Source organism: Gobio gobio, assembly GCF_949357685.1.
Source record: "Gobio gobio genome assembly, chromosome: 18".
NCBI lineage: Eukaryota > Metazoa > Chordata > Actinopteri > Cypriniformes > Gobionidae > Gobio > Gobio gobio.
Window position 1 is genome coordinate 39,587,831 of NC_137111.1, and position 25,827 is coordinate 39,613,657.

At 38.7% G+C, this 25,827-nt stretch overlaps 1 protein-coding gene and 1 long non-coding RNA gene across 2 annotated transcripts in view; one reads left to right on the forward strand and one right to left on the reverse strand.

Moving 5' to 3' along the window:
• LOC307142142 overlaps positions 1–25,827 on the reverse strand; it is a 576,947-nt gene that overhangs the window by 447,054 nt on the left and 104,066 nt on the right. The window lies entirely within an intron of this gene.
• The window catches only part of vwc2 (von Willebrand factor C domain containing 2), a 47,199-nt gene continuing 30,061 nt past the window's right edge, over positions 8,690–25,827 (forward strand). The window contains exons 1-3 of the mRNA XM_079842568.1: positions 8,690–8,884; positions 17,918–18,668; positions 22,706–22,835. Of these exons, the coding sequence (XP_079698694.1) occupies positions 18,000–18,668; positions 22,706–22,835 (799 nt within the window). The 5' untranslated portion in view covers positions 8,690–8,884; positions 17,918–17,999. The remainder of the gene's footprint in view (positions 8,885–17,917; positions 18,669–22,705; positions 22,836–25,827) is intronic.

The following is a 25,827-nucleotide window of genomic DNA, read 5'->3' on the forward strand; positions in this document are numbered from 1 at the left end:
ATGTAGATATGTGCAGTGCGCTTTACTCTTAATAACAGGATAAAATAATCACAAAACAAAACTGAGAAAACACCAAGCATTTAATTAATCATTAGAAAAGCATCTGATCATAGCAACGTGGATATGTTTGTTTGCACAAGATCTGTAATTTGGCACTCTAGTAAAGTCAGGTCATGTTTATATTATAGCACTTTATACAATTGATAGCTTAAAATCAAGCAGCTTTACCGTGTTAAACATGAAAAACAGTGTCAGTGTCTAATTTTCCGGAAAGTTCGCTCTGGCAAGCAGTTTCGAACTTCCAATACAAACTCCAAATTAACTTTGTTTCGGACTGATTTTGTTCGAAATGACATCACATTAGTTCGTGCTTCAATTTCGTTTGAGGTATATTGGAGCCTTAATGGTTAGAGAGCCAGACTGTTAACCCGAAGGTTGCAGGTTCGAGTCTCAATACCAGCAGGAAATGACCTTGAGCAAGGCACCTAACCCCCAATCGCTCCCCGGGCGCCACTTCTCCAAGTGTGTGTGTGTGTGTGTGTTCACTACTTACTACTTCAAATGCACTAACTTGGCTAGGTTAAATGCAGAGGACAAATTCCTCGTCACTTATGCAGAGTTCAGATTGCAGGATTTTTCCTACTCTTTTCACACTGACTATCTGGGGTAGCATTCAGTCACTGTGCTGTGTTCACACTGCACAATGGATCGGCGACAGGAGGTTTCACATGGCATGACTGTACAAGAGGAAGAATCACAGACAACTCTCTCCGGTGCGCAAACTACGTTTCAAAACCAAACACACAAGATGTGACAAGTAAACAACGCAAGATCACGTGTGCGTCAGAGTTCTTGAGCGAGACTGGAATTGCTATTAAAAATGATTAACTGCAGAAAGTTTGCAATCCAAATAGTCTGTGCGCTGATTTGCAGCGAAAAGAAAAAAAGCGGAAGAAATGGCTGGGGAGACACAGGGAGCACGGATTGTGTTCTGCAAAGAGAGCTTGAGGTAAATAAATAATTTTGCAATGTACTGCTGTTGCAGCTGGTCAAGCAAATGTTTGTGCTTTGTTTCTGTTTGATAGAATTATATATATATATATATATATATATATATATATATATATATATATATATATATATATATATATATATATATATATATATATATATATATATATATATATATATATATATATATATTAAAATACTGATATTCTGGTCTATAACTCCTCCCTGAACCTCCTGCTGCCCTGTATCTTGCTCTCTCATTGGCTGTAGGTCATCGCCGATGTATTTTTCAGTCAAAACTCATTTCACACAGCAGTAGTTTGAATCGCAGACATGTCCAGATATTTAGCATGCCAAATATCTCACGGGCGTCGGCGATTCTCTCATATCGCGTCACTCATGTGCACGAGTACCGATTTGCCTATGATTTCGGACATTTCCCGGCGATTTTGCAAAACATGTCGCGAGTCAAAATCGGGCAGTGTGAACTCGGCATTAGAATACTAAACCGTAGGTTTCCCTAATGTACAGTATAGTAGGTGAAAAACATGTATGACATGTGACAAAAGAAGTATGTCTGAATTCACAGTACTCTTAAAAGAGTAGGCAAAAAGTACCCAGATGACTTGAGATTGTTAAGTGTGCATATGATGGACACTTTACTATCCCATGAGGCCACAGGAGATTTGTGAATGGCTGTGAAGCATAACTGACACTGGTAGATCACATAATAATGACAGCATGGCGGATGTAGTACGTACAAATTACATTCATACTACACACATTCATACTATATAGAACATATCGTTTTAGCGTTGTGAAGAAATCACTTAAAATGACTCAAAATAAGTACCTACTCAAGAGTATGCGATTTTAGACGCAGCCAACGACAAACAGCAGCCACCTTTTACAGTTCTTCCTGAAACAAAACAACAAGCTCATGCTGCGTTCACGCCATGTCGTAATTACCACAATTAAGAGATGGCGAACCGTGATGTATGAGTTACCATACTTGGACTTCACATCACTTTCACTTTACTTAATTTAACGCAATCTCTTGTGACGCTTTGCAGACTCTGCTCTGGCTGTGCGCATTCATGTGTTTTGAAGGAGACGTGGCTCTGGAGACACTCTGAAGGGTGTCTTGTGTTTTCAAAGCTAGCTTGCTATTGCTATACTCTCCGAAATTGCCTATCCTACCTTTAAAGCAGCACTAGGTAGGTTTTGCTCTCGGGGTCCCCCTACAGTTGGGAAACAGTATCGTCCTCTACTACTGTCGTAAACTCTGTCATTCTACATCAGGGGATGCATCGCACGTGCATTTATTGACATGACAACCATGATAGCCCTGAACACCTGAGTTCACATGCAGGTGTTCTGCTTGCGTCGTGTGTGAAATGTCTTCATCCCATGTAACGTTACAGTGGCATATGTATCAGCATGTTATATGAATATAATTTCATGGGTTTTATTTTTTTTTCAAACGCCAAATGATCGCGATGCTCACGTTTACAAGCCAGCGTCATTATAGTAGCCTAGTCAATTGGTTCCCGTTTTACAGAATATATATGATACTTCAATTCAATGTTTGAGTGGTTGGTAATAACCATATATCGTCAATATTATAATATCAAGCTACCATAGATGAATCTGCAAATTTGAAAAATCGATTTGCATTATAGCTTGAGGCAAGACAAATAAACAAATATCACAGACATGTTAGGTATCCTAAAATATGATTTTGTACGTCTTACGTATTTACTTGCAAGAATGTAGCCCCTCCTCCTTCAGCTCACGCCAACGAGCAAATGCTGGCCCAATGTTGATCCTCGTCCTGCCTTTAATCCGATCACTTTCTCGTTTCCTCTTTTTGCTTTCCTCCGACAAAACCTTTGCTTTCTTATTTTTCTGTGCTGCTTCGGCCATGACAATATAATTCGGCAAACAAATGATAGTTGGGCTCGCACGTCCGAATTTAAGGAAGTGGGGGTGGTGGTGGAAGTGACGTATATGCCGTAAAGCAGTCGAATTTTGTAGTTCTTTTTTTTCTCGGGTTACTACCCGAAACCCGAAGTTTAAAAGTACGATTAAAAACGATACAGACTCCGTCAGGCTATGGCAGACGTGTCATTCAACCTATTGTAAGTCGATGTATCATCACAAGAGTCTTGAAAATATATTATAAAGGTTGAAAAGTTACCTAGTGCTGCTTTAATAGTTTGTCTGAACTTTTAGCAGAAATGTCCACTGAGAGTCTGAGACATCAGTTATTTCTAGACAACAAACTTTGTCAGGCAAAAATCAGAATGAACTTTTCGTCACCCTTGTTTTAGAAACTACCTTTTCACAGGTTCTGCTGGGACAGGTTTCTCTGCAGGTTGCTCAATCATGCATGTGGTCTGAGTGAACCATTACCACACTGTCACTCACTGCACGTAGAGCCCTTGTCCTGTTCCCAGGAAGCAGAGAACCATTCAACATTAATAAAATAACTTCTGCTTTTAGAAAAACACTCTCACGCTAAGACGTTTTGCCAAGCCGTAACCTTGTCTGCTTGAAGATCTGAATTACGTCTGCATGCTAAATACAGGTTCGGAGTAGGGCTGGACTGGATCAATTCTTAATGGGCATGGAAATGTGGTGTCAGAAGGGGACCTCCTCTCCTCTGCATGGAGGGGGTCGTGGTGCAAACAGTGTGTGCTCTGTTGTGAAATGTAATGTTGTGGACATCTATCCCTGCCTCTTTGTTAATGTTGAATTAATGATTTTCCCCTCTCACCCCATCAAAAGAAGATGATGGAAATGGCTTCGACCGACCCTGAATAATCAATTATATTAATGCAGGCCTGTGCTGGATATGAAGAGCATTTCTTTAAAAGGACGTAATCATCTGGCCTCAAGCACCACTGTCGTTCTGTGTTTATGTGCGTGTGCTTACAAAATTGTCCCCAGAAGTTGGCTAAATCTGACAGTGTCCTTTAGGGGACATCTGGGGACGTTCTCATTTGGAAAAACAATTCATGTTTAAAATAGTGGGGGGGGGGTTTATTGAAAGAATGTAAAAGATTTCTCATAGGGCTTAGAGTTTGGGTTAGTTTGTGCATTAACTTTATACAAAAACAACAGATATCTATGGTATGTTCTTATTGAACTAATAAATAATAAATGTGTGTTTAGGGGGCAAAAATGTGCCCTGAAGTTAGATACAATAGCGTTCAAAAGTTTGGGGTCAGAAATCTCTTATGCTCACCAAGGTCAATTTTATTTGATGCAAAAAACAGTAAAATTGTAAAATAATATTACAATTTAAAATAACTGTTGTAATATATTCCTGTGATGCCAAAGCTGAATTTCCACCATCATTAATCCAGTCTTCAGTCAGTGTCACATCCTTCTAATCATTCTAATAAAACCTGATACATTTTTCACAAAAAAATGTATTAATAGAAAGTTCATAAGAACAGCATTTTTAATATAATCTTTTGTAACATTACATGTCTTTACTTTACTTTCGATCAATTTAATGCATCTTTGCTGAATAAAAGTATTAATTTCTTTTAAAAAAAAATCATCTTACTGTCCCCAAACTTTTAAATGGTAGAAAAATGGAGAAAATCTGACAAAGCATATTTGGAAAAACAATTCAGTAATAAAATATTGTCAATAATGTCTAAAAATGTACATTAACGGGTTAGTCTGCAGTCATTATAATCAGATTTATGCAATATCAACATGTTGAGAACTGACTATTTGAAAGTTAACTTTACATCAAACAAACCTTTAAAATATACTGATATCAACAGGTTTGTATAGGGTAGAGTTGTTTACGGTTTAAAATATATCATCACATTCATATAAAAACCAGGTGTGTGTGTGTGTTCACTGGTTTGCCCTACATTACACAATACATTATATTGTAGTGTGTATTCAGGTTTCAGGACGCGCCCCCTACATTATAAGGACACGCCGATGTCCTCAATTCAAATCCAAAAGACCAAATGTCCCCACAAGGATATAAAACCTGTGATCACCTACACCTACATACCAGCCAGCAGTCCCCACAAGGGAAATGGATTAATAAACATACTAAATCATGTTTTTTGTTTTTTTTTGAAAGTGTAAAAATGCAGAAAGTTTTCTGTGACAGGTTAGACTGGGTAAACCCAGCCTGATCTGCTGGCGATTTGATTTCGCCCTGCAACTCAGTCTGAAAACCTGTACATTCACTTCTACTGCTTCTGTTACACTTTTGCGGGAACCAATCACAGACTGGCTTATCCACCTGGCGCGCTATTGTCGGGTTTAACACGATGACGGATAGAGCGATGGGTCGTTGCCCGTTTATCCCGCCTCTTGTGGTCTGATTGGTTGAAGGACTATCCAATTGCATACAGAGTCATAAGGGGCCAAGCACCGAAAGGCATAGGCACCTATTGAAACCGTTAGCGTTCCTATTATTATTATTCTTCTGCCATGGGAGTCTATGGCAGCCCATAGAACCGTATGGTAAAAAGTTGTGAAATTTGGCACACTGATAGAGGACAGTCTGAGCTGTCATCACAGCAAATTTTGAGTCTCTAACTCAATCCCTCTAGCGCCACCACCAGTCCAAAATTTGACTCATGTTTATGCAAATAACTTTTTAACCGTAAGGGCTAGCAACAAAATAATGTTTTCCTATGATTCTGTGGCTCATGACGATTCGATCGCATCCTATGACGTCATTTTCTGTCAAGAATATATTCCCGCCAATTCGAATTTTTCGAAACAAAACCTACTTTTGCGAACTCGTCTTAGACAGTTCGTCCGATTCACACGAAAATTGAACCAGATAATTTACAGAACATGCTCTACATGGAATTCAAGTTGATTCGTCAAATCGTTTTCGATAAACACACAAATTTTACGTAGCGGTTGCAAAAATACACGTAAGGCTATATCTCCCCAACGCTTTATCGTATTCAAACCAAACTTGGTACATGTGATCACAAGCATGACTTGAGGCAACATGCAACGTTTTGGCGCAGCACCACCTACTGGTCCGGAGATTTTTGCTTATAACTTCTGATCCGTTTGTCCAAATCATAAAAATGGTCTCCTTAGATTGGGGGCGTCATGCTGAGTCGACTGATATCCAATTTTACCATATCGGCCATTTTGAATTATGTGCTAAAATGCTGTATTTTATGAACACATAAACGGATTGTTATGAAACTCGATATGGGTCATCAGCACGATGCCCTGAAGGAGCCTGAGAAGTTTTGAAACAGCGCCACCTAGTGGAGATTTGCTTATAACTTTGGGTGTGGTCGACTTATTTTCATGGGAGTACCTTTTTTTGTCTTCTGAATCCTTGCCGAGTCCAACGATTCCAGATTTTCCAGTTTCGGCGTATGGTTTGTGCAGCGTGGTAATTTTGCGCTTAAAAAACATTAGCTGATATCTTTGAAACTGCTAGTCCGACAGAGACGAAACCAGTGTCAGAAGTTCGGAAACATAGTTCGACAGCCAAATTATATTGCCCAAATGTCAAAATATTGATAGTAAGGGGTAGTAAAATCCAATCAAAGTCAGGTGTTTTTTCATGTAAATGTCTATAACTCCAAAACGAAACGAGATATTTTCACCAAAATTAACACACAAATGTATGGACTCACTCCGAGGACACACACAAAAAAATGGTGGGATTGTGCCTCTTGGTGGCGCTATAATAGAACAAAATATGACATTGGCTCTATTCAACTCAATGTATTAATGTGGGGTTTTAATATTTTTGCTTAAAATTGTCTTCAAATGTCTTCAGTTCACCCATTTTTTCAGTTGGTCTGCTGCTAGCTTCCTTGTTTGCTTCTGTTGCGCTTGGCCCCGGTATTGCTGCTTGCAGCTATATTTTAATTTATGCTCGTTTATCACGAAAATACAGAGCAGACTCCCCAGACCAACGTTCAATCTTAAATTGAGATTGGTCTGGTGATAGCCAGACAAGTGACGGGTAGGTTTATGGGGTAGGGTTGGGGTTAGGGAATAGAAAATACATGGGGTGTAACGATACCCTCATGTCACAATTCGATACGAACTCACGATACAATAATCTTACGATACTCCAAGATATGTTATTACATTCGGGGTGGAAATGAATAGGCTTGGACTTGGTGCTGGTAACAATGCACAGGACAATGGTGACACCAGAAAAAAATATTCATGATTCTGAAGCTGAAATTAGAATTATTTTAGATTTTATGCCTATACTTATTTTATTTTATGCCTATACTCTACTTTGTCACATTTTCATTTTGGGTTTGGAATTTCATTTTGCTATATTCGTGTTCTTTGTTCAGTTTCCCGTCTTAATGAGTTCAATTGTCCCAGCTGTGTCTGATTAATTATCTCGTTTCTGTTTGCTATTTAATATGCACCCTTACCTTCAGTCTTTGTCCGGTCACTGCCGTGTTAATGTGTTTCCCTCCCTGTTACCAGATTCTTGAGTGTTATTATTAAAGTTTTGTTTGGATTTCATCTTCTGAGTCTCCAGCCTGTTCCTGAGTACACCACACCACCATTAAACTACTAACTAGATATATTTAAAATAATGTAGGCCACTTTTTACTGGCAACATAAGAGATTTGGCAATACAATCTTCACCCCCCTCGCGTTAAAGTGCATGCTCACTTTGTCCCAGGCCCGACCAAAAATAAAATTCTGCCTACGCCACTGTTTTTCCATTATCAGGACTCACAAATGTTCCCCATTGCATTATTATACATTATATTCAACATTATATATAGTTGTTTAATGTAGTACTGATACTAAATCTCTGTAAACATGAATTTTTTCAAATAATTTTCATTTTGGGTGAACTATACACAATACATATTGTTGCATTTTTGTATTGCGATATATTGTGACATGATATATTGTTACGCACATAGAAAATAGTTTGTACAGTATAGGAATCATTGCTACAATGATAGCTCAATGTGTGTGTGTGTGTGTGTGTGTGTGTGTGTGTGTGTGTGTGTGTGTGTGTGTGTGTGTGTGTGTGTGTGTGTGTGTGTGTGTGTGTGTGTGTGTGTGTGTGTGTGTGCCTGGTAGCCTAAACCCTACATTATGGGGACAAAATGTCCCCACAAAGATGGCAATATCCGAAATCCTTGTCCTTGTGGAGACATTTTTTTGGTCCCCATGAGGAAATCTGCTCATAAATCATACTAAGAATCATACGAAAGGTGTTTATTGAAAAAGTTAAAATGCAGAAAGTTTTCTGTGATGGGTAGGTTGGATAGAATATACAGTTTGCACAATATGGAAATCATTAGGTCCCCATAAAACATGAAAACACAACGAAACAATCGATACAAATCATAGCAGAAAAGTTCAATCCTCATGTGCATTTTCATCAGTTTTATAGCTACCTGTTCTTTAATATCTTTGTCCTCAGCATCTCGTGGCAAACACAGACACGCTCATCGCACATCACACGAACAATCTAAGAATGGATAGGCTCTGTCAAAACAACGTGAACGAATGATTAATCACAGTGAATTTCTGGAGTCCAGTAAGGGAATGTGCCACCTGGTGGTCGGAAAGGTGACGCGCTATTTTCATTAAACTCCTCACCCTGTGACGCAAGTCTGCCGGTTTATGTTTTTTGTCACTGGTGCTGAAGAGTCCACTCCTTTCTTTCAGTTCTCACACTAGAGCTGAGGAGGCATTAACAGCCCTGGCGTATTCGTTAGTGGCAACGTTTAAACTAAATTGTCTTATTTCCTGAGCGCAGTTGTGAGGTGATGTGGAGTGTGCAGAGACTGATGAACAAGCCTCGATATCAACTGTGTGACAACTATCTACACAACACACCGACGGAAAGATGCAGGTATGGACGTCTAGTCAGCTTTAACGTCTCTAAATGGCATTATAAAGTTACAGTTAAACGTTTAAGGTGATTCTGTATAGTGTGTTGCACGACCGATACGCTTAAATGTGCCCAAAATGAACAGAACTGACATTTACGGTCGAAGAGTGAAGTATGATATGGACAAAACCGACCACTCGCTATGTTTGTTCTCTGTAAATGTTTTTCTTTGGGTTGCGTTTCGTTAATTAACTTATGTGGGTGGTATGAATACTACCGCTAATAGCTCCAGTGTTACAGCGCAGACACAGATTTAGTGTCTGCTTTGTGTCGCATCATTATCTACGCCTCTTTTTCTCATTCTCAGCCTCATGTGAACTCCAAATGATTGCCTCAGTCACACTTGTATCGTTAATCGTGCAGCCGAAGATGTGATTTTCGAGTGGATGTGAATAATGCTGTGAAGAGCACCTGTGCATTGCATCAACAGGCTCCACAGCCCACATGGACTGGAGTTCAGATAAATGCATGGCTTTTTATATGCATTAATGTTAATTGCAAAATTAAAATAGAGTGTTTGACATTTTACGAGTTGCTGTACATCATTTGATATCATTTCCACTCATCTTTTTTCCTCTTCAAACATTTATTTTCTTGATTAAGTTGTTTGTTGTTTAACAGAGTTTATTAAAACACTTCGGAGGGGGAATACAAGTTTTTACCTTTCGCGACATCAGGCTTTTTAAAATTCAGAGTTTGGGTGTTTTCTCACTTCATGATCGCTCTGAGTGGGTTTCTCTCGCTTGTGAGTGAGGAGAATGAAATGCAAAACCTGGAGTGGATTTGGAGCCGAGTGATTATTACGCTTTTATTGGCTCCAATCAACTTTATATATGGAAGCTTGTTTCCGCCACAGCATAAAAAATAAATAAGGTAAATGCGACTTTTTTTCTCACAATTGCGAGTTTACATCAGAATTGTGTGACAGAAATTCGCAATTGTGAGTTATAAATAAGAATTGCGGGTTATAAAGTCAGAATTGCGTGATATAAAGTCGCTATAAATTCTGACTTCATAACTCACAATTGCGAGTTTACATCTCACAATTCTGAAAAAAGAAACTTGCAATAACGATACCCTCATGTCACGATTCGATACATATGATACTGAACTCACGATACAATAATCTTACGATACTCCAAGATATGTTATTACATTGGGGGTGGAAATGAATAGGCTTGGACTTGGTGCTGGTAACAATGCACAGGACAATGGTGACACCAGAAAAAAATATTAATGATTCTGAAGCTGAAATTAGAATTATTTTAGATTTTATGCCTATACTTATTTTATTTTATGCCTATACTCTACTTTGTCACGTTTTCAGTTTGGGTTTGGAATTTCATTTTGCTATATTCGTGTTCTTTGTTCAGTTTCCCGTCTTAATGAGTTCATTTGTCCCAGCTGTGTCTGATTAATTATCTCGTTTCTGTTTGCTATTTAATATGCACCCTTACCTTCAGTCTTTGTCCGGTCACTGCCGTGTTAATGTGTTTCCCTCCCTGTTACCAGATTCTTGAGTGTTATTATTAAAGTTTTGTTTGGATTTCATCTTCTGAGTCTCCAGCCTGTTCCTGAGTACACCACACCACCATTAAACTACTAACTAGATATATTTAAAATAATGTAGGCCACTTTTTACTGGCAACATAAGACATTTGGCAATACAATCTTCACCCCCCTCGCGTTAAAGTGCTTGCTCACTTTGTCCCAGGCCCGACCAAAAATAAAATTCTGCCTTAAATTTACATCAGAATTGTGTGACAGAAAGTCGCAATTGTGAGTTATAAAAAAAGAATTGCGGGTTATAAAGTCAGAATTGCGTGATATAAAGTCGCTATAAATTCTGACTTCATAATTCACAATTGCGAGTTTACATCTCACAATTCTGAGAAAAGAAACTTGCAATTGCGAGAAACTGTCAGAATTGCGAGTTAAAAATACTTTTTTTCTCGCAATTGCGAGTTTCTTTTCTCCGAATTGTTAGATATAAACTCGCAATTGTGAGTTATGAAGTCAGAAGTGCATGATATAAAGTCAGAATTACGAGTTATACAGTCAGAATTGCGAGTTAGAAAGTCAGAATCTCGCAATTCTGACTTTTTTCCTCGCAATTGCGAGTTCTTTTCTCCGAATTGTGAGATATAAACTCGCAATTGTGAGTTATGAAGTCTTTATATATGATATTAAGTCAGAATTACGAGTTAGAAAGTCAGAATTGCGAGATATAACTCGTTTAAAGCTACACTATATAACTTTTCCGTCCACTAGAGGTCGCCTGTTCAAAACAAAGGCGTAGTTTGATGACGGCACGTTTGAGCGCAGAATCTCGGGACATGTGGTCTTCACCTCACAGCCGGTGGAAAACAGTCAGGATAGGACTCGGGCAGAAATCATGTTCATGGATGCGATTATTAACATTACTGTAGTGAAGCAGAGCAGGACCGAGTGTTGTGGAGCTGAGCAAGGCCGCAGGAGCGATTGAAGAACGGGACTGTTATTATGGCATAGTCGCTGGCGGGACTTTTATTATGACACGGTTGCCGGCGCAACTTCCTCTTTTCCAGTCATGAGTTTGAGGTAACGCAACTCTGTTTATCGTATTAGATATATCTGAGTGTGTTGAAAAGGAAGTTATGATGTTCGCTCGGCGGCTGCTATGACACTTGTTCACAATGCAGTGAGAGTAAAGCGTTTCACTGAATAAAACCGGAGACCGAGGGTGACGCAGATATGACGCAATCGACAGGCGACTCCTTCAAATGCATAGCTCACACGTCCCGGTTCCTTGGTTAAAATAGCAATTTTCTCACGATTTACAAATAGTTGAAAACATTTGGGATATTCTAAGTACTCAACTGAAAAAAATATATAACACTGGCCTGGTGGTTTCTGGATATTTTACTGCAAAAATCCTACATAGTTCACCTTTAACTCGTTATTCTGACTTTATATCATGCACTTCTGACTTCATAACTCACAATTGCGAGTTTATATCTCACAATTCGGAGAAAAGAAACTCGCAATTGCGAGAAAAAAGTCAGACTTGCGAGATGTAAATTCACAACTGTGAGAAAAAAAGTCGCAATTGTCTTTTAAAATGTTTTATTTTGTGGTGTAAACAAGCTTTCATACTTATAGGCTATAAAAAGTTCCTGTCAGGCTTTCAGTCTGTAAAATGCTTTGTGTCGTCCATCCATGGTGGATTTTTAGGCTTCTTGTGGAACTATTTTAGTTGGAAGAGAAGAAATATATACAAATGAACTGGCCAATTTTTGTCTGAAACACAAGTTAATTGGTATTAATGACTTTGGTGAAGTGTATAATTGTAGAGCTGTTGTATAAACACAATGGAAATGTAGCATCAGATTAATTTCTGTTGTCCAATCTGCTATTCGACATGATCTTATTGTCAAGAGTTCATGTGTGCATATGTTGCTTTTTTCCAACTGTTTTGACCTCATAATGTTTATGTCATAGCTGTATCTTCCAGTGAAAACAACAGACTTCTCTCTGGTGATGTATGCAGGACTCCTCTAGTCATTAAGTCTATTTAAACACCACCTCCGCAAGATTGTGTTCATCTGCCTCCATTTTTGACCAATGGATAGAATTCCCACCCTACATTTCTTTTCCGATCCTTTATACTCGGATGTATGTCACAGTACGGAAGAAAAGATCCGTTTCATTGCAACTTTAAAGGTCCTGTTCTTCGTGATCCCATTTTTCAAACTTTAGTTAGTGTGTAATTTTGCTGTTAGAGCATTTATAATACCTGTAAAATTATAAAGCTCAAAGTTCAATGCCAAGCGAGATATTTTATTTAACAGAAGTTCCCTTTCAAAGCCTACAGCGAACGGCCGGTTTGGACTACATCCTGGTATTTCCTGCTCTAATTACGTCAGTAGAGCAGTATGTCGACTAACCTCCGCCCACAAGAACGCGCGAAAAAAGGGGGCGTGGTCTTGTTGCTCCCGCGTGGAGAATAGGAAGTGTTGCGTTCGGTTGCGTTCGTATAGTTTGTTTGTTGCCATGTCGTCGAGACGCTGTTATTTTCATCCCGGAGTTAAGTCACCTTTGTTTGGCTTTCCCAGGGACGCTGTACTTAGAGATCATTGAGCGCATGCATCCCCGTTATGGTGAGAGGCGTGACCTTTCCGGTAACGTGCGCTCTGCGTGCACTAAGCTGCTGTCGAATCACAACACGGGAACCGCTGGCACAATCAGAACTCGTTACGTATTTCTGAAGGAGGGACTTCATAGAACAGGGAAATCTTTCAAGCCGTTTTGAGGACAGTGAAAACAGCAGTATACAGATAAGTAAATTGTGTGAAAAATACTGTGTTTTTTTACACGCGAAACATGAACACATGTTATATTGCACACTGTAAACACAATCAAAGCTTCAAAAAACCACGAAAAACGGGACCTTTAATATTAGCACAGCTGTGATTACCTACAGCATAACCACGGCCATGCTGATATTTAGCACAACAGCAATCTTGCTCGTGTGATATTCTTTCTCTCCCTTCTAAAATCTATTTCTCGATTAACCTCTTCGTGTCGTTTAACAGATTCAATTGAGGTGAATTGATTGCGCTTAGCTGGACGGAGAATAGAGGAGTTATTGAAGTGCTTGTGACTCAAGTTCCCTTGAGGCAATTTACTTTCGTGTCCATCACCCCCGTGAAAATTGATGCGTGGAGGTGCGATTGGAAGATTGCTGTCGCTATGTGTGATTACACCAGAGGCAGTCAGCCTTCACACCTTTCCAGCATGGCAAAGTTGTATAGCTCTTCAAAAAGAAAAAAAGCTATTTAATTAGTTATATTTATTTTGGTTATTTCCTGTTATAACCAGCAATATTCTGTATGCTGTAAAATAATACAGTTTACTTAAAGTGCCTTTATTATACTATTTTAAAGTTTCCTAATGTTGTTTTGGAAATTCAACCCGGACCTCCATCGTAAAGACGTCTTGAGCAGGAATCTTCTTAGTGACAAGCTTCTCAGTTTGATGTACATTATGAGATGTTGCAGCTGTAATTCCTCACCATCAGCATTAACAAGTGTATGTCCATCAAAAAACGATGTGTATATTTCTCATTTATGGCGGTGCACATGCGGGAACTGTATCAATAACGGTGTATATGTTAGCCGAGCACTAACGTGAATGATTGATGGAACATTAAAGTTTTCAAAACAAATCTTGCTCCATCCTTTAACTTTACTCAAAGTAGTAAGAACGACAGGCAATCTGCATTAATAGACACAGTTTTAGGTAGGCACACAGCTGATCAGCAGAAGTATTTAAGTAAGACAGTAACAACACGAGTAACCGGTTAGCTCCGGAGACCTACATAATATAAAACACAAAACGACATATTTGTTAGCAGAGTAGGCTTACAAAGATAACACAGGGAATACGTTGTACTCTTTCACAACATCCAGTCGCTCTGACTGGCATATATTATTTAAACAATAGGCAGGTGCATTCATTCAGTCACTGATTAGGTCACATGACATATACCTTGCAGTGTGATTGCCTGGCCCACAAATATAACATAACTGGCAAAACTAATACAAATACAAATGTAAATATAAATGAGAGCATAATAGGGTTGTCACGATACTGGAATTTCTAACTTCGATACGATACCTAAAAAAGTATCGATATTCGATACCATTTTTGATACCACGGGGAAAAACGCTGCATATACTGTCAAATAGATATTTTTAATATAATTTCTATTTTTGTCTGTCTATTGAAAGTCTAGGCAATTAAAAGATCAATTTATATGATAAAGCTTTTAAGCTTTTTCTCATATATATAAACATTGATCAATTACCATTACAATTATCTCACAAATATTTGCTAGCTAATTGTGTTGCAATAGCTTACATTCAGCACAAGGAAGCTTGATTTCAAATTTAATTTAAAAAGACAAGTAAACAGTAGTGATGCACCGATCATGATTTTACATGGCCAATTCCGATACCGATTTTTTTTCAAGAAAACTGTCCGATTCCGATACCGATTTCCGATTATAATTTTTTTACACAATAAAAGAATGAAAGTATACATGAACAAGATGTTTATTTGGTATTTAACAGGCTAAATTGGCTTTTGGCTAATGAAAACAAGTCCGCAATCTGAAATTAACGAGAAATTGAATTGGAAATTAAAAGGCTGAAAGGTGAAATTAAAGGCAACAACTGCATATTCTGCAATCCAAACAAAGATGTTACTTAAATCAGCATTTGTTTTTAAATTCAGTGTAAAGAAAAAAAGTCTTTACCAGTGAAATTAAATAAAACCAAAGTGTATAATTGTTCCAAAATGTTAAATCAAATAATGTTTAGTGCAACGAAAAAAACTCAGATGCTACAGCAGGTGCTTTTTAAATCAAATTAAGTCAATGTAATTTTAAGGTAAAATAAAAAGGATCATCCTATAGGCTACAGAACTGATATTATTTCATTTCAAAAGTGCATGCATGTTCTTCTTTAGGCTACAAAAAGAAGTATTTCGGCTTTGTCACAAGTTAGTCTGTTTCGTTCTCATCCGATCCAACACGTGAGAAGCTGAGCTGGACAAACGCTCACTCTCTACGCTTGTGCAGGGCGCGGAGAGGTAAGCTCGCGCAACTTCAGCTTGCGCAGGAAAGTGGCTCTTCATTCCCTTCAGCGTATCTCATCTCTTCCCTCAGTTCTCCAGTTTCCGTTTGTAACACACAAGTGACATGTTTGCGAATGATTGCAATATAGGCGTATGTGCACGCGGGCGCACTTCCGGAAAAATCGGCAGAAAAACGATTTTTCCGATTTTTGGCCGGTCAACCGCTGCATCCCTAGTAAACAGTAATAAAATAAGAACAAATAAACAAATGACTAACAATGGCACAAATAAATACAATAGAATAAAGATGCAAATTAAATAGACTGCTTTATTTTGTCAGGTAGGCCTACCAGTATTCAGGTAAGAAACTGAATATAAAAAATAAAAACAAAGTAATCAAATTAAAAACAGATTAATCCATTAAAGTTACACAAGTTAATCAGTCAAGAGCAGTATTTGATCGTTTGTCTTTTTGTAGTTTGAATAATAAATAACTGCTGTCCCTTTAAGACCTGACGCACGCATGGTTCCCAAACACTGTTCCTGTTACACATTCTTCCTGAACTGTTTACGACTGTGTTTACGTTAATACTCACCAAGATGGGCATTGAGACATTTTTGAGAGTATTTGACCATTAATAAGCTGGAAAAAGGAGCTCATTTTAGCTCTTGTATGTCAGAGGCGGCTTTGTTACGGTATGTGTTTGTGCGCTTCAGATGCAAGCACGAAATCTTCGGGAATTAGTAGAATTAACGTTATGTGCAATCCCGCGCAAAATTCAGACCGGTCACACCAACACTAACACGCTGTCATGAACAAAAATCCAGCAGAACACCCGTTCGCCGAGTTCAGAGGGTTAACCGGACTGAATGAGAGGAGGCGGGTGCGTGTCAACTCGCTGTCGATCGCTGGTATCGAAACTGTAGAAAGTGAGTATTGTATCATTTCAGATATTTCAGTATCGATACATATCGAAATATTAATATTTTTGACAACACTAGAGCATAATACTTATACATATTAACAATATTTTAAACACCCGGTAGAAAATATATACATCAATAATTAATCATACTTACAGGTTGTGATTCTGAGGAGCTAGCTGTTCCAAATAACTGGGCACTGACCCATCTTTCCAGAGCAAATGTTTCGCGAATCCCGTGCTGAACTTTTGAGAAGCGGTCGTCAATAAAATGACGTGCTTGTGGGCGTGTCAAGTTGACGGACGGACAACGTACAACATAGGCAGGCATTATGCGAATGTCTTTTCTAGTGACGTTGAACCGTAACACAGTGGAATGTGAAACACAAACGATTCGTAAAGGCTGTTCAGAGTTGATTCTTTCTTTTGGTAGAAAATAACTTTATTTATCGTGCACTTTTGACTTTACAACTTCACCTTCACCTTCACAAACAGCTATATTACACCCTGCATGAAAGGGAATATTCGAAAAAACCATACAGGCACTTATACTAAAAAAAATATGACAACAAATGGCATACTATATCTAGAATTCAATAAGTATCAATCAAATCAACTTCTTAACCCTGAATAATTCTGCAAATCAGTGGAGTGAAACAAACATTGAGAAATAACTATTTGTAACTATAACCTTTATACTGTGCTTCTATTTTTCATCTCATTTTTCCATTTACAAGTGACCAAGAGCCAAGTGTTTGGTCTCTACGTCACATGGACACTCACCACACAAACACTCATGAAATAAAAAGCATTAATTTAATACTTTAAAATACTCACAGTCCTCAACATTTGGTTCGTGAAACATGACAAGGTTAACAATCATTTAATAGTTCAAGTGGAACAAATCCATTCTGGCAACACGTACTAAACATGACTATAAAAACAACAGAAATTAAAACAGTCACACAATGCAATTATATTTGTTCATAATCCAGTGCATACTAGGAGCAGAGAAAATGGTCTGAACTACAAAACTATTGCTGGAAACTAGATTGTGAGCAAAAGGAACATTTAGACAGGCAATGCTTGTAAATTATTTACATTATTTTGGATTTAGTGAATGATTATACTTAGTAGTTGTTTCTAAGATTCAAATGCCATTATATTATGTTTAACTGTGGTTACATTAATCAATGAAAAAACAGGAACAAGATTATGTTGAATTTAGTTGAAATCTATTGAAGCACAGAATCCATTTCACCGCCTGAACGATTAACTCTACTGAAGAATCAGTGTTGGGGTTTTTAAAGGAGTGTTGTAGATCACCGATTCTAGTGTTACCCTCCTTTAGAGAATTGATTTTGGGTCAGCTGTTTGGTATTTGATGTAGCCAACATCTCATTATATTGCCTCTGTCCATGGTGCTGAACCCTCTAGTTTGTTTCTTTTACAGATGTGACGACGCTCCTGCTGTAATAGGCTCTACCTGGGATTTGAGGATTGTAATGTGAGTCCAGGTGCCGTCCCGTAATTTTATGCTGGTGGAGAGGAGTGAGATGCTTCACTCGGCTGCCATGACAACAGGACTTATCTTTGTTACTTGGCTCTTGTATACGAGCGCACGAGGCAATCCCGTTGTGTCGGTGCCAGAGGGTGGGGAGAAAGAGCGTTTGGAGCGTGTTCTGACCCAGGCCAAGGAGAGTGCGCTGAGCCCTGGTGCAAGGCAGCGTTTGGAGGAGCTGAGTAATCTTGAGTTGGAGGGGATCAAAGGCGTGAACAGATCCAGTGCTAGCAGGACCAGACCCATCTTGAGCCCCTTGAGACGAGGGTCCAAACTGCTGGGTAAGCCCCTTGAAGCCTGGGGTGAGCAAGAATCACTCAAGCAAACTGAAGGGGCTCCTACAGAAGAGGCCAACATCTCTCTCGATGCGACCGAAGAGTACTCGTATCCCGATTACAGGGGTAAGGGCTGCATGGATGAGACAGGGTTTGTTTTCGCCATCGGGGAGAAATTCACCCCAGGACCCTCCACCTGCCCCTGCTTGTGCACAGATGAAGGTCCTCTGTGCGCCCAACCAGAGTGTCCAAAACTTCATCCACGTTGCCTGCGTGTTGACACCAGCCAGTGCTGCCCGCAGTGCAAAGAGAAGAAAAACTACTGTGAATTTCGAGGAAAGGTCTACTCATCTCTGGAGGAGTTTAAGGTTAGAGCAACACATTGAATGATTCATTATCCATTCCAGATGCCATCTTTAACTAGGTTTATTCTTCTCTTTTGTCTGTATTCAACAGTGTCAGGAGTGCTAGAGTGACCTTTATTTTATGGCAGATTATGCGAAGACTTTTGAGTTTTGATCTTTACCCCTATGAATCGCTGTTCATTATTGAGTGGAATTGAATTTCGGTGGTCCGGTGGAGTTTTCTGTCCAGTTGAAGAAATCTAATGTGCGCGCATCATGTCTTGATTATGTATTGATTCCAGCAAACCAAAAATGAGATTTCAAAATTGCACATTTTTTCATTTTTAATCCATCACTCTTCCTCAGCCTGAGCCTTTCCCCCGGGAAGGGGCTCGCAATAAGATAAAATACAGTTTTTTCCTGAATTTTATGCTGGGGAAATGTGAAGAGTTCAATTATTATGCGAAACTAATGGTGACTTATCTTGCTTAGGCTGTGTTATGTAAGCGAAGACGACAGGCCTTTTTTCCTGCAAGGCCCTATTATGATGCTCTCTAATTTCGCCTTTAGTGGGAAAACACTTGTCATCAGTTTGAGAGTTAGCAGCAGGTGCACAAATGATTCTTTTTGAACTGCATGTTTCACCTCACAGTGTCAAAGCCAAAGCCATTAGCTGCTTCTACAGCTTATGCTCTTGATCCAATTTTCATTGGTTCCTCCTCCTGTGTCATTGGAGTCCTTATCCAAAGCACCTGAGCTTTATGGTAAGCAGCAGAGATTTTTATTAATGCAGAAGTCAGCATAAGTGCTTTTCACAAAGAGTGGTAATGACCAAGCGCTGAATTTATTGGTTCTGCTCAGCTGTACCTAATGCATATGCAGACTGCAAAGGTAACAATTAAACCCTCAGCAGAACGAAATGAGTCCGGTATCATATCTGTTTAGTCCCACAATGCGGGCTTCTCAGGGGGAGATGCTGAATGAATCCTTACTTGAACTTTTCAATTTTAGAAACCCCTTGTGATTTTGTTATTTTCCATCGCAATTGGTGATGACACATTGTCCTCTGTTTGATTTGGTAAAGATTGTCTCAGGAGATACTGTGTGCAGAAGGTTCTTTTCACAGAAATGCTAATGCATTTATGCTCGGTAGCAGAGAAGAAGCAGTGAGCAAAACCGATCGGTTTGTTCATATATGCAGTATGTGATTTCTGGGACATCTGTAGAGTCACATGAACGCTTCAGAAATCCACTGTGTGACAAGACTCTGAATTTATCACATGAATATAGTTTAGGTTCATAAAATGCATATGGGCACTTTTGGTGCCTTGGAATTTTTAAAAATAAAATGTTTTTGAACTCGCTACTAGTTTAGATTTTTTAACAATGTCAAAAAAAAGTGTAAAATACATGATTCACAGCAGAATTATGTCATTTCTCTTGTTTTCCCTGTAGCATCATTTCCACCACACCTGAAATCGCCATTCAATAATGGAATATTCTTACTAAGGCTAACTTCATATCGAATTAAAAAAAAAATTTGCATACTTTGACAAATTACAACTTGAGTGAAAATTACACAAAATAAAGATATTATGTTTATGGTTATTATGAGATTTACCTGGATTTTGGAGGTTTTTCACATCTTAAGCATGATAATGTTGTGTCCTTGGTAAAACAATTTGTTGTTTGTGATGGAAAAGACAATCATAATGGTTGTAAAACTTTATTTAAATCATTAGCACTTTGCAATATAGTCCCATTAGTTACCATTAGTTAAAGGGATTGTTCACCCAAGATTTTAAATTGTCATCATTTACTCAGCCTCATGTCATTCCAAACCTGTAAGACTTTCATTCATCTTTGGAACACAAACCACTTTGACACCAAAAATGAAAATTAGCCCATGATTTACTCAACCTCAAGTCATCCGAGGTGTATATGACATTCTTCTTTCAGACGAATAAAATCGGAGTTATATTAAAACTGTTATGGCTAATCCAAGCATTATAATAGCAGTAATAGTTGCGCTGTTTTTGAAGTCCAAAAAAAATGCATCTGTCCGTCAAATAATGTGCTCCACGCGGCTCTGGGGTGTTAATAAAGGCCTTCTGAAGCGAAGCGAAGCGTTTGTGTATAAAAATATCCATATTTAAAAATGTATTTCATCAGCCGCCCCGCGCCATCACTTCCGGCGAATAAGGTCAAAATACATGCAAAATACCGGCGCAATCATTAATTTATACATAGATGCCTCATTAGTGCCTGCACGGATCGGTCGAAGGAGGCATCTACATATATATCTTTTTGATCGTGCCAGTATTTTGACTTTATTCGCTGGAAGTTATGGCGCTGGGAATACTAGATGACATTCGTCTGATAAGAGGTAAAAAAAATCATAAATACTGTTCGGTTTCTCGCAGAAACCGATCGTTTTGTGTCTTAAGACATCAATGTGTCGCCACAAGCTGCATGGTTTAATAAGGATTCGTGTGTCTATGTGTTTTTACTCTCATACTCTAAAATATCCCCATTAACATGCATTATACGACTATCACACTGCAACGGTTGGAGTTAAAAATCTTAATTTGTGTTCTACTGAAGAAACAAAGACACCTACATCTTGGATGCCCTGGGGGTAAGCAGATAAACATAAAAATTTCGTTTTTGGGTGAACTATCCCTTTAAGCGGTTTAACTCTTTTCAGAAGAGACTCGATCGCTTTATATTTATTCACATGTAAACATTGATCAGCGAACCAAAGCTTAACTAGAGGTTCTTGAGGAAGCTCAACCATGCTTCGTAACACGAGAATGAACCTCATTGGTTCTTGCAGAAGCTCAAACGTGCTGCGTAACCCGAGAATGAACCTCATTGGTTCTTGCAGAAGCTCAAACGTGTTGCGTAACACACAAGAATGAACCTCATTGGTTCTTACAGAAGCTCAAACGTGCTGCGTAACACAAGAATGAACCTCATTGATTCTTTCACGTCAAGTGAACGTTTGAGCTTCCATTTACCATGTCTGATGTGCGAGTTGATGAATGTTTATATGTGAATAAAAGCCTAAATTCAATCTGTTCATACAAAGTGACCGTGTCTCTTCAGAAAATGTGGACTAAACCACTCATTTCATATGGATTTGTTTACGACCTGTTTATTAATTTTTTGAAGTGTCAAAGTGGTAGTTGCGAAGCTGTCAATGGAGGGAGAGAAATCTCTCAGATTTCATCAAAAATATCTTAATTTGTGTTCCGAAGATGAACAAAATTCTTATGGGCTTGGAACGACATCAGGGTGAGGAAATGATGACAGAATTTTCATTTTTGAGTGAACTAACCTTTTAATTCATTAACTAACAATGAGCTGTTGAATGCCTCAATCTGATTGACTGACAAACTTTCTAAAGCATGCAATTATTTTCAGGGAAACGCACGGCTAAAGAAGTTCCAGTCAGGTTTTGACCGCATTACATATCCCTATCACTTTGCCAAATTATTTCAGTCATTTCAAAGGTCCTTACCACCTACAGCAGCAAAAGAACAACGATAATAATTTGATTATTCGTTTTAATTTATTGCAAAGAGAGCACAATAAAATCTGATTTGCAAATGTAAATGAAGGCATGCTCAAAAAGTTTCTAAGACAGTTTAACTGTGACCTTTTTAAAAAGTTTTAATAAAAACTATCCCTTGGGACATAAAAATGCCCATAGCTGAAGAATCACTCAAAAAAATAGACAGGTATTGATATTCATCCATAATGAATGGGCTCGAGCGTAAGACATGACTCAGAGTTCCCCATGGACATTAATATGGAAAGAAAGGAAGGGAGATGAGCCAGAGGTATTGCCAGAAGGAATTAGGTAAGCATTGTTAATATACTCCAAGATTGGCAGAAATATATGAGCACGCTCATCAATTAAATTGAACACTCATCAGTTCCCTCAAAAAAGCACGCTCTTGTTCTTTTTGTTCTGATGATTGAACCTCATATCAATCGTAATAGTATTATGAATGCTGCAACAGAGGGTTTTGTCTCTTGTCTTTGTGTGTTTCTAGGTGTCTCCGTGCGAGAAGTGCCGTTGTGAGCCCAGTGGTGAGGTTCTGTGTTCTGTGTCCGCTTGCCCACAGACAGAGTGTGTTGATCCGGAATATGAGCCTGACCAGTGCTGCCCGATGTGCAAAAGCGGTAAGTGGTCGTGTTCTTCCAGCCTCTCTCTCTTTCTTTGTTTCTCCTCCTCCTCATACTTTTCAAACCGCCATCCCCTGAACTGCAGAACCCCCGCTGTGTCCCCCAGGAGCGAGAGAGGTAGGTTAGAATTGCTTCTGTAAAATGACCACTGAGACTGTCCACTACATCCAATTACCACACTTTGAAGAAAATTCACAGAAAGCATGCACAGAGAAGCAAATCTCGCCACCTCTTGTATGCCTTGCGTGCGGATCCATCTCATTGTTCTATAATAACCAGTTTACCATCAGTGAGGTGATGCAAACCAAAAGAGATTATATTTGTCTGCGGGCCTTTGTTTAAGATGGTTACCGAGATGCATTATTCAGACGGCAGTAGCACTAATGAACCTGCAAAGTTGCTCTGCTTGTTTCCAGGAGGTGAGGTGATTAGCACAGGCAGGTGTTTCGGTGTCAGTCTGCTTTCTCCAGCCTTAGGGTGCAGATGATTAAACTTTTACGTATGTTTTTTCCATCCATTTGCCTGGAAATACAGAAGTATAAGGTACATAAATGTACTCTCTCGTCAAAGCGCCCGCCGCAGAGAAGGAAGCATTTTCAAAGCCACTCAACATGAAAAGCACCCTTTGCATGGCAGCCTTTTTTTTTTTTTTTTTTAGCTCTGTTACAAAACCTAGTGAGCTGCCTACAGAAGCAGCATTTTAAGAGATACAGGGCGCGCTCCAGACAAGAAGGCTGTTCCACAAGGAATCTGAGATGCCTTGTTTTGGCCAGATTCTTAGGTAGTGCAAGTGTACCCTTTGCAGAGAAATCAATGCAGTAGTTGCATCTGAAATCGCATACTTCCACTATATAGTAGGCAAAACACAGTATGTGACAAGAGTAGTATGTCCGAATTCACAGTACACATAAAAGAGTAGGTAAAAAGTACCTGGTACCAAGTGAGCATTCGATTGACATTTTACCATCCCATGAGGCCATGGGAGAGGCCACTGATGCTGGTCACATGATAATGACGAATGTAGTACATCCAGATTACATTCATACTATATAGAACATACTTTTTAGCGGTCACAAAGTAGAATATTCAAAAAAAGTACCTACTCGAGAGTATGCGATTTCAGACACAGCTGCTTTGACAAACTCCGCAACAAAATCATGATGGACGAAGTAAAGAAATGTTGATTATCAACAAACCTTTTCGAAATGTTCATTCAATACTGGAAAAGTATTGATGAAATGATAAAACACTTTACAGTTAGATATCATTCATTAACATTATTTAATTAATTGAGGAACACGATCAAGGTTAAGCCTGCATTTATTTGATCAAAAATACAGTAAAAACAGTCATATTGTGAAATATTTTTTTAATATTTTAAAATGTAATTTATTCCTGGGATGGTAATGCTGCATTTTCAGCATCATTACTCCAGTCTTCAGTGTCACATGATCCTTCAGAAATCATTATAGCTAATATACTGATTTAGTGCTGAAGAAATACAGTATGTCCTGAAATATGTCAAATATAAAAAAATCGTATTATTCTCGATGGTGAAAACAGTTGTGCTGCAAAAAACCAGCATTTATTTTAAATATTTTGTAAAAATTTTTTTTTAAAAAGTGTCTTTACAGCCGAGTGTCTTAGCCCCACCCCCAACATTTGAGGTTGTTTGAGGAAGTTTGGTCTGGACTTTGGATCCGTTGTGGAGTAACTATGCTCGAACCAGAGCAGTTTGGACCAATCAAATTGTCAGGGCGGGCTTTATACGATGATGGACAGATGATCAACAGTAACGTAATCATGCACGTCACCAAAGAACGCTTGGGTTGAAACGGAGAACTTGTTCGTACATGCATTCACCTTTACTATTTCTCTCAAAAATGATAATCAGGCAAGTACTCTGTGTATCCTTAAACTCTGTTTACAACACCGGCAAAGATCATTTACACTCATCTTCTTCTTCTACTTCTTCCAGCATGCGTGCAGTTGAGTTTCTGTTGACAACTATGCATCACTTCGTTGCTCTGATTGGTTGTAGGTCTATCCAATTGAGTGCATAGGCATTTTCTTTTCTGGTTCGGTTGAAACAAGCCTCATAATCACAGCCCAATGGAGCAGTATCAGACTGACTAAAATCTGAGTATGACGACGTCAGGCTAGTCTTACTATCACTTTAGATTTTTTGCATCCTTGTTAAATAAAATATCGATTGGTTAATTTTAAATGGAAGTGCTCAGAAATTCTCTCTTCATTCACGTCCATTCATAATACATGAGCTAATGCTAATTTATACATTTTGAAATGTAAATACGTATTAGAAGTTTGAAATGAACATTAACCTAGATTAAAGACTTGCTGCAAATGTATTGTTCATCAATACTTAATGATGCCTAATGTTAACAAATTGATCCTTTTTATAAATATAGTTAAAAGAAATATTTAATATTTCAATATTTCAACATATTAACGTCAAACTCTTTAGAAATCAATTGAAAGTCGAGTGGGGAATGCCATTTGTGTGGTCTGTTCTATGACAGTTTAGATGCTGTCTTGAAAGGCTGCTGCCTATATGTAGACAGTGAGGCAACTCACTAGGATTCTGAACAGACCTCTTGTCTGCCTTGTGCGTGCTGTTGTTCTCTTTTTGGCCAGAGGAGTGTTTTTCAGGAGGGGGGAGGAAAGAAAAGCTGTGACCCCAGGTTAGTGTGTGAGTGTTCTGTGATTGGAACACATTACAATGTCTTGGGAGAAGTTTTCTGAATCAGTGTGGGTTATACAGAGCTGTTTGAGATGCTTTTAGACAGCATGTCCAAGACTGTTGCTTCTTGTGTATGCCTGGATCCTGATCTAATATGGCACCGGCAGCCACGCTGCCTCCTTCAGCAGAAAAGAAATGATGAGTTGGTAAATGGATCTCTGACTCGGCAGCTAAACTCTCAGCGTAGTGTGGACAAGGGGGAGGGGTGATGGGGGCCAATTATTTTAA